General features: G+C 42.3%; 1 protein-coding gene across 2 annotated transcripts; it reads right to left on the bottom strand.

The window, feature by feature from the left end:
• Nucleotides 1–895: 895 nt before the first annotated feature.
• LOC142466250 (uncharacterized) lies at nt 896–2,586 on the bottom strand. Of its 2 annotated transcripts, XM_075571183.1 has the most exons (3): nt 2,462–2,586; nt 1,194–2,096; nt 896–1,139 (listed from the first exon to the last, which is right to left on the bottom strand). In XM_075571183.1, exons 1-3 carry the CDS (start codon nt 2,556–2,558, stop codon nt 988–990), a joined length of 1,152 nt encoding a protein of 383 aa, XP_075427298.1. In that variant the 5' UTR covers nt 2,559–2,586; the 3' UTR covers nt 896–987. The 2 variants fall into 2 exon arrangements, with proteins under 2 accessions (XP_075427298.1, XP_075427297.1); XM_075571182.1 differs by having other exon boundaries at nt 896–2,096.
• Nucleotides 2,587–10,363: the final 7,777 nt, after the last annotated feature.

Here is a 10,363-nt window from a genome sequence, read left to right as displayed (position 1 = left end):
GTTGAGAGTTTTTTCAGTTTCACCACTCTTATATTTTTTTAGATCACTTGCACTGTGTTAAAGCGCCACTCTAAATCACTGGGTTTCACGTTGTTTCTAGAAAAATAACAAAGAGCAGTGTGTGAAAATAGTGCTTAGACAGCCATATCAGTAAATACACACACCTGCAAAATGAAATGTTTTTTTCCCACATACTTTTCTGTGTGTATTTGAAAGTCTGGTTAACTACCTGTCTGCATGAGTGTAAATACGTGTGTATCTATATATATATAAATATATCTCTCTCATAAAAATATATATATATATATATATATATAAAGTGTATATTGTACTATATGTATAGTGTGTGTGTGTGTGTGTGTATATATGTATATGTATATATATATATATATATATATATATATATATATATATAACTATACCAGTTTAGATAGTACTATATATATACACACACACACACACACAGTGTGTGTCTGTGTGTGTGTGTGCATATATCAATACATACTACATATATTTTAGTATAAATTCAGAGATGTTCATTGAAACAAGAACACATAAATGATTAAAGGACAACATTACAATGGCCACCAAAGGTAAGTAATATTTAACACAAAATCCTGCTGTACACGTACAAGAAAGATGTTTGCAGTTAAATAGGTGCTTTTATAATTGCATGAAAATAATATGCACATGCAATGATTACATCAATTAACACACCCAAAGCAATGTTTTGCTGCAAAGTCAATGGCAGCTTCTCTAAACTTAGCAACTGGCTCCTGGTGGACCATTACTGAACAGACGATTAAAACATAAATATTTATAACACTATTCATTAATTAGGAGTGTTAACATTTCCAAAACTTCACGTGTACAAGAACATACTTGAAAGTTTGGAAACAACACAGTCTTCAGCATACATACAATAGTAATTAGATAATCTGAAGTCAACAAAACAAGGCCAAAGACATATTTTGTGAATTTTAAAATTTATTTTTTTTGTTCTTTTTGCGAGCGAGTAACAGGCCTGCTTGTTGTCTCTTGAATTTTCCTTTTTCTTTTGCCACCAACTTTAGGTACAACAGAGCCACTTTGAGTGGCCTCTGGCACTTCACGGGCAGGGCTTGTGGCCAGTGACTCACCTACAGGGCTTTTGGGCAGTGATTCACCTACAGGGCTTTTGGGCAGCGATTCACCTACAGGGCTTTTGGGCAGTGACTCACCTACAGGGCTTTTGGGTAGTGACTGTTCACCTACAGGGCTTGTGGCCAGTGACTCACCTACAGGGCTTGTGGCCAGTGACTCACCTACAGGGCTTTTGGGCAGCGACTCACCTACAGGGCTTTTGGGCAGTGACTCACCTACAGGGCTTTTGGGTAGTGACTGTTCACGGACAGGGCTTGTGCCCACTGACACATGTGAGCAAGTTGGTAGACACTGCACAAGTGATGGTTGGTCTGTTTCATGTGTGTCTTTTGTTGTTTTTGACCAAAAACTGGTCAGTAGTAACTGCTTGTGTTTTCTTTTTGTGGCCTCCTTTGTAGGTGTCAGCTGCTGAATTTGTACAGATGGCAGCGGTAGGATGTCGTCAGGAACCTGCACAGCAATGTCTGCTACTTGACTGGTAACATTTGGGCCTGGTGAATGAATATCAGAAGCATGTGGTGAAAACTGACCTGCATGAACAGATCCTGCCTGTGAGCTGTTGAATTGTGGTACATTAGTCATTCTCCAGTAATTAGCTTGTGTTTGCTGAACAACTAATGCTTCGAATGAGGTGTTGATTTTTTGCAACTGTTTAGGCACTTCAATGAAGACTCTGTGGAGATGTGCCAATTGTGAAACTGTTTCTTCCTGCAGTGCAATCATCCTTTCCAGCACTGTCATCAGGTCAGAATGGCGACGATTTTCTGCTTCCACAATTTTTCCCTCAGAAGCTACAATTGCATCATATGTGGTTTTTGCTGGACGATTTGGCGGTAAAACAGTTTCAATTGGAACCTCTTCATGGTCACTTGCTTGTATTTGTGTGTCTATGGCGGCGGCGGCGGCGGCATCATCATCATCATCATCATCATCAAAATCCTCTTCATCATGTTCTACAAATAAATGTACACATTATTAAATGGCATGTTAATCTCTGCTGTGTTACTATGTAATTGTACTGTGTCATAAGTAACAACTAACATGTTTCCATACGTTTTATAACCTCACATTAAAAACTACCTTGACTTAAGAATAATGTTTGGACTCAGTATGAAATATGAGTGACTGAAAACTTGCTGTAAACTCACAACTCCTACATGATAGTTAACATCACTAACACAATACAAGTTGCCTTACACTTCATTTTCACTGACACTAAGTAATCCTATTTAAAGAAGATGTGCAAAACAAATAATGAACATGACAACATAACATATAGAAGAGCACATATTATATGGCCACCAACTGATACACTCACCTTCTAGGTGTGTTGAGCTGGCTGACCCAGGTGAAGACACTTGTTCAGTCTCAGGTGACACATGTCCTTCAGGGGCAACTATATATAACAATAACATAAGTTTTACATTTACATGTGTAAATATTGAACAAACAGTTATTGTATGTTCTGTATTTATGAGTACCTAACAGCATCATTTCCTTAACCCAAAAGGTGTGTGTGAAAGTGAACATAAATAGTTGTAATAACAATGTACATGCCTGTGTACTTAGAACTTTTGAGTTCAATTACATAAAACATACTATGTTCCTGCAGTAATGCGTGAGGATAAATAGATTAAATTTGTACATAAAAATCATATGTTGTGTAGTGATATCAGTATCATAATGTACATAACTATCATGAGATGACCATTCACAATGGTTATCATGAAGGTGGTCATATTGCAAAAAGTGTTGTTTTTGGTAAAGGATATGTGTGGTACATTAATATAAGATGTGGCACACATGAATGTGGCTGTGACTAAACAAGACAACACATGCAGTGTGTGATAATGTGTCGTTGATAGTAGTAGTTCAACTATAGATATGAGTGAACTAATGTGTGACGTACGCTTTGATAAGTAATGAGTTGTTGGGGCATTTAGTAGCTAAAGTGAAGCTTTCAAATGAGTGTGATTAACTTCAGTTGTGCTAGTCAGGTTGTAAGAACGGTATTCCCTTCCCCAAAAAGCCTAATCAGCCACACCTTTCAATTACTTGAAACAGGTGAAAATGGTGTGAACTAAGTTGACCCTAAAATGAGGCTGCAATTAGTGTGTGTGCTGAACCCCACCCCCTCTGTTGAAGTGTATGCTGTGATGAGATATTAATTGCAGCTGCTTTAACACAATGGTAGATGAGCTAAATAGTCGTGTGCAGTTTTTAAGTTATGAAAACAATGACATAAAATATGATACGTGTGCCTCATTATGCTGTCTGTATATGAGTTAAAGCAAAAATGGACCTTTTCATAAACAACTATAGATGTGTTAGTGCAAGTGATGTTTGTAGGCCGTTGCATGCAATATATTTGATGCATGCTTAAAATAGGCAGTAATGTCATGTTTGTCGGAGTAAAATAAATAAAATACACAATAATATTATACATATTTCTGTTCTGTACCTGTAGCTAGTAATAATTTCTGATTAACATGTGTTACACATGTGTACTACCCTGTTGTTCCCCATCTTCGCCCACCATCAATTGCTTCCACTGCAGCAATGCATTTTGGGAATTCACATGTAAATGAGCACGCAATGGCACGTGCTATATTAGTTACTGCTTTTAGTAGGACTACAACATATATGTCTATTTTGAGATATATATATATACAGAATCAGACATATACATATATAGATGCAGGTATGCTTATATTGTGAAGACAGTATAAAAAGCAGTGTAACTATGCAAAATAACTGTAAGCAACGACACGCCTAGTACAGTAATATTTCTCACCTGGTGGAAATTGTGAGGGGTAAATTCCTATATCACGGTCACCAGGTAAGCCTTCCACGACGACGGGAAGTAATTTTGCCCGAAGCAGCTCCTCCAATGGACTTAATATGAGACGTTGTGGTGTGGGCCCACCTCCAGTGCCAGTAGCATGCACGCGTTGGTGTTGTATTTTCTTTTTCAATTTGGACCTAATATCATCAAATCTCTTGTGACAACTCCGCTTGTCCCTCACATGATTCCCACACGCATTGACACCAATGACTATTGTGTCCCACATCTCTTTTCTGCTTGCTGAACTTGTCCGCCCTTGAAAAACATATAAAATATATGAGGTAAATTAATAATAATATAAGCACCAGTTTCCTACACTGCTAGCTGTTCCAAGAGATAGCAAACATGCTGTTTTATGTGTAATATGTGAAGCACATGAGCATTCACTACTAAACCTATACATGTAAGCAAGCTTGCATTCATATTGTATGCAGTTATGGCAAATTGACCGCCTGTGTTTAGTTGTCCTTGTAAGGCATGATAAAAAGCTGTGTTTCCAGACTAATTAACATAGAAAGATATTGTGAACCCATATTTGCATATGAACAAAACTCAGATGACCTAGGATCACATGTATTTGAATAATAAATGTAAAGGTACACTTACCTAGTAAATGTCCATATATACTGTCATAGTGCTCCAGAATGCCAGTGACAAGAGCTGTATTTTCCTGGTCATTGAAGCGAGGATTACGTGGCTTCTCCACACGTTTCTTCCGAGCAGGTTTAGGGTCAGAGCTTGGCTGGTGCTGACTGGACTCTCCTTCTTCCAATGGAAGAGCCTCCAAAAGCTGCCCACCAGCAAGCACGCCACCACCATCCACCCCATCTGCAACTGCGCCACCAGCAGCACTCCCAGCACCAGCACTCCCACTCCTAGCACCAGCACTCCCACTCCTAGCACCAGCACTCCCACTCCTAGCAACAGCACTCCCACTCCTAGCAACAGCACTCACACTCCTAGCACCAGCACTCCCAGCACTCCCACTCCCAGCAACAGCACTCCCACTCCCAGCAACAGCACTCCCACTCCCAGCAACAGCACTCACACTCCTAGCAACAGCACTCACACTCCTAGCACCAGCACTCCCAGCACTCCCACTCCCAGCAACAGCACTCCCACTCCCAGCAACAGCACTCCCACTCCCAGCAACAGCACTCCCACTCCCAGCAACACCACTCGCAGCACTCCCACTCCCAGCAACACCACTCTCACTCTCAGCAACATCACTCCCCTGAACAGTACGTTCACTCCGACGCGTACTCGCACGAGTAGCACTCCCACTCCCACCGGCATCACTCTTCCCACGCTTTGCGGGCATACTTCCAGCACTCACAAAAAACAGACAATAAATGTACAGGCAATCACACGAAACACTTCCACATATAAAACAAGACAAAGATGTAAACAAAACAACAAAGGACAAAGCTCACCCAATACACAACAAGTCTCTCAGTCAATATGCAAATCTTCAATCGTCCAGCTCTGTGCGTCTCTCTCTCTCTCACTCCCAACAACACAGAGAATGATTAGCAGTACACGTTGCCTTTAAATATGGCGCGCAATCCAAAACATGCTTGTTTCGCCTGATTCAGCAAGATTTGTGATTGGGCAACCTAACAGCACCGCGCCACGCACGCCGATACACCTGTGTGTGATCGGCTAATCATCGTGAGAGTGGGCGGATTTGTTTTCGGGTTGATTTTGAATGTATTCGGCACTTACTGCATACGGAGAGGAAAAATCGCCAATAACATGACTAATCGGTAAGATTGCCGATTTCACATAATCGACGCTTACTGCATGAGGCCCATAGTGCTAAATTAGAGTCCATGGAAAAGATGGCGAGAGAAAGTTATTTGCGTAAACGCTCTGCGACTGTCGCCATACAGTCTCCCTACAAAGAGAGGATCGCCCAACCCTGTGAAATCTAATGACCACGCGGTCCATAGAAAGACTGTATTTGGAAAAAAGTCATCCTCGAGCGACTGAGGAGTGCTGATCTTAAGCACCATCTGGAGGAGACAAAAATAAACTGGAGAAAGGGCTCCAATCCCAGCGGGATTGAGGGTTTTCGTACTCCATCCACTCTCATTCGAGCCGCAAAGATATCTTGAGTGAGAGTGGAAGGATGGACTTTGGCCGTGGTAAGCCCGAGTTTCCCACAAACAGGGGAGGTATGTAACAGGGACTTATCACTGTTGAGAAAAACTGTCTCTAAATCCAGCAGTGGGCTGGTTAATTGCACAGGCAATCAACCAGACTCCACCTGGCTGATTTAAGACTGTTAGAAAAAGACTGTTCTGAGAAACATGAAGAGGATTTCCTTAGCCCACAACTAGGGCTGACCAGAGGAACAGATGTCTTGAGCTGCAGAAGGACTGTATGCTGATAGCAAGACAAGGGGACCAGACCTCTATACCAGGACACGGACATTGCATAGCACACAAGGGTGCTGACCCAGGAGAGCAGAGAGGACTTCCCCTACAGCTTCAACAAACATATAAGAGACTTTCTTCTTGGACTGTTGTATATCTATATGTATATATGTTTGAGGGTGGTAACTAAATTAGCTACCCACCCAGTTAGAAAGGGATGGAGTAAATGTGTAGATATTCTCCAAAGCGGAGTAGGCCTTTATTTTGTTATTTTGAGTGTTTTTGCCATGTTAAAGGAACAAGCGCAATAAAGCCTCATTTTAGTTTCACCTTAAAATGGTCTCCATTGCGTACCTCTGCACACATCTCTTACAATACCATACTTTTTATAAATATAGACTAGGTTTTTGGATTCACTCCGTAGTGTTCTATTACACAACATACTCTGTCTGGTCAACCAGATATCAATGAGGTTTTTGACCCTCTACTGGTCTAAATTGACATGCGCCTATTTATACCACTAGATAATATTATGGTAACAATATGTAGCTTTCCCTTTCTCAGGTGAGACACAACCAGATTTGGAGATATATATACTGTATATATATATTGGCTTCTAAACCTTTACTGACATCGTTGTGTTATATACACTTAAGTGTTAATATGCATTTAATATACATAAGAGGTTCCCGTATCTCTATTTTAAAATGCTGCCGACAGCCCAATAAATCTTTTTTTCTGCGATTCGGCGCCCATGGGTTTTCACTTACAGGCAGTGCACCGCTACTTCCTGTCCCCCACAGGAGATGATTCGGATCTTTATCACTGAGCTGCTCCTTCTCCTGGTTCATCACAGCTTCCTCGGAAGCATTTATCCTCTCACTTTAGAGCGAGTGTTCATTATTTACTGTCTCCATTTTCAGGTGACTAAAGAAATCATACATGCTGCAGACAAAGGCGGTGGCATTGTGATCCAAAACTAGGCTAAGTATAGGACACAAGTCCTTAACCAACTTAATGGTAGCACTGCGTACAAACAATTAGCTTGTGATCCTACCCTACGCTTCAAAAAACAGATTGATGCATTAATCTTGTTGGGCACACAACTAGACTGTATCAATGAGGATACCTACGGCTCAATTTCTCACACAAACACACACTGTACGACCTATTATTTACACACTTCCAAAAATGCATAAATCACTTACTAATTCCCCTGGATGCCCCATCACTTTTGCACGGGGTTTACTCTGTTAAACTCTTCCACAATTTTTAGATTTGTGGTTGCAGCCTTTGGTGTCCAAACTCATTAGCTATTTAAAGGATAATACAGATTTTCTGAACTCTATCAATCACATTTCCAAGATTACACCCCGCACTTTACTGGTCACTATGGTCAGTGCCGGGGTGATGGCGGTGCCGCCACACCGAGCCCCGCGGTTACACTTGTGTATATACTGCGGCCTTGCCGGACATTAGGCTATTATTTGTCCCAATAAGTCGGAAACACTATTTCCCAGTGAGACCCGGGAGAATCATACCGGGAACACTCTCTTCTTATCCCCCCGCAGGCCTACCCACTAGGCTTCTACTTCCCATCACTTTGGCCGGGGAATCCTTTGCGGTCAAGACGCAGGCCTTCCTGGACTCCGGGCCAAACAGCAACTTCATTGATCAGGCTTTCGTCGAGAAACACTGTATCCATTTGATCAAGAAGCAGTTCCCGGTAGGCCTGGAGGCTAACTATGGGCGGCCACTACAGCCGGCTTGCATCTCCTTGGAGATGGCACAGAAAAAATTAAAGACGGGAAAGGATCATATGAGGACATCCGATTTGACACGATCCACTCTCCAACTGTTAACATCATTCTGGGGTTGCCTTGGCTACGTCATAATCCTCACGTGGCTTAGACAGAGTCACGACTCATTTGCTGGAGCCCTCATTGCCTGGAGACCTGCTCTGTATCGATCCAGATTCTTTCAGGGATTACCATACCGCCCGAGGCGACACCGTCTGACCTGCCCACAATCTATGCCACTTTCTGAGATGTGTTTGACAAGACCCAGTCCGAGGAACTACTGCCGCACCGATCCTTTGACTACCCCATCGACCTGCTACCGGGGCTATCACTCCCAGGGGTTGCTCCTATCCGCTGTCCCTTCCAGAGACCCGTGCCATGAAGGTGTACATTCAGGAGAATCTTCTGAGGGGCTTCATCCGGAAGTTGTCTTCTTCTGCCGGGGTCGGGTTTTTCTTTGTAAAGAAAAAGGACGGTTCACTGCGGCCGTGCATCAACTACTAGGGTTTAAACAAGATCACTGTAAAAAAAAACAGTACCTGTTACCCCTTATCTCTGAACTGTTCGATTGGTTGCAGGGAGCATCCATTTTCACAAAACTATATTTACGAGGAGCCTAAAACTTGGTCCGGATTTGCCAAGGTGATGAGTGGAAAATGGCATTCAATATTCGTGATGGACACTATGAGTACCGGGTCATGCCGTTTGGACTGTGTAATGCGCCAGCAGTATTCCAGACCTACTTTAATGAAATCTTCTGGGATCTTCTAGACAAATACGTTATCGTGTATCTGGATGACATCCTGTTTTTCTCCAAATCAGTCAGGAACATCCAAGTCACGTGAAGCAAGTCCTGAGACGCCTAAGGGAGAATCACCTATTCACAAAACTTAAAAATGCCAGTTTCACCAGTCCAGCACTTCCTTCTTGGGTTACATAATTTCGGCTACTGGTTTGGCTATGGACCCAGCTAAAGTAAAGGCTGTTCTGGAGTGGCCACATCCCATCGGCTTGAAGACCATTCCTGGGTTTTGCGAACTGCTATTGTTGGTTCATACAGAACTTTTCCTCAGCCCTGGCTCCTATCACGGCCTTGACCGGCAATGGTGCGGATCCTTCACAGTGGTCTGCTGAGATTTTAATGGCCTTTGAGAAACGAAAAAAGGCATTTGCATCGGCCCGTCTTGCTGCACCCAGGTCCCACTCTACCCTTCACCCTGGAAGTGGACGCGTCTGATGTCAGGGCAGGGGCTGTGCAGCTCTCGATGAAAAACATCAAGTTGTAGGCTCCCAACATGAAACTGTCGCCAAACTTCATCGGCCCTTTTCTGATCATCACTTTCCAAGTGAGCAGTTCTTTTTCATGCAGCTGATTGGGACAGATCCAATGCGATCATTCTTCCTCTAATTATAGAGGTAAATAAGAATCAGTTAAATTAGGACCTGCAAATTTGGTCATGCCTTGATGTGGCTTGCAGGCTTAAAATGCTTTGGTCAAAGGGTTTAACTAAATGACCCTTTTTCAAGAGATATATAGGTATTTCACTGTGTAATTTTGTTATATTGGATGTAGCTTTGGGCTTCTTTGTTTTTTTGTTGTATACAGTTGTCACGTTCGACACCCAGCTAGCACGCGACCTGCATACGGGACAAGGGTTAATACTGACACTCGCAAGGGCTCCAACTTTTCATCTCCGCAAAGGTCCATCAAATGGACAATATCTCCTCTACAGGATCTAGGATCAATAACCAACCCGCAAACTGCCTCACTCTCCACCCCTGCAAAGGTCCCTCAAATGAGTTCTATCTCTCCTCAATCCGTCTCAATATAACACCGCCACGAACAGCACACAAGTGAGCATGTGACTTAGATATGCAACCAGGGTTAATACACACGGCTAATCTAGCCACCCCACCTTTCTCCTCCTCCAGGAACTAGTGAGTTAATATTAACCCCTACTCAATTGCAAATCATAAATATCCACTGGCACCACCTGAGGAATATGCAAATAAGATGTCAAATCAATATTTGCCAGGACCTCAGGTCCCTGTTTATTATAAACTATGCACTTTAACACAAAATCAGTTGTAGCTAAAGGTGCCCGAATTGTAACTATTCTCCCCAGAGCGTGCAATCAGTTCATTCAGAGCCCAAAGCATTACTTATTAAATGTTTTAATATAATATATATAATAATA

Source organism: Ascaphus truei, chromosome 14 (genome assembly GCF_040206685.1).
Source record: "Ascaphus truei isolate aAscTru1 chromosome 14, aAscTru1.hap1, whole genome shotgun sequence".
In the NCBI taxonomy this organism is placed as follows: domain Eukaryota; kingdom Metazoa; phylum Chordata; class Amphibia; order Anura; family Ascaphidae; genus Ascaphus; species Ascaphus truei.
The sequence above is the reverse complement of the archived record's forward strand: the minus strand, read 5'-3'. Positions and strand labels throughout refer to the sequence as shown.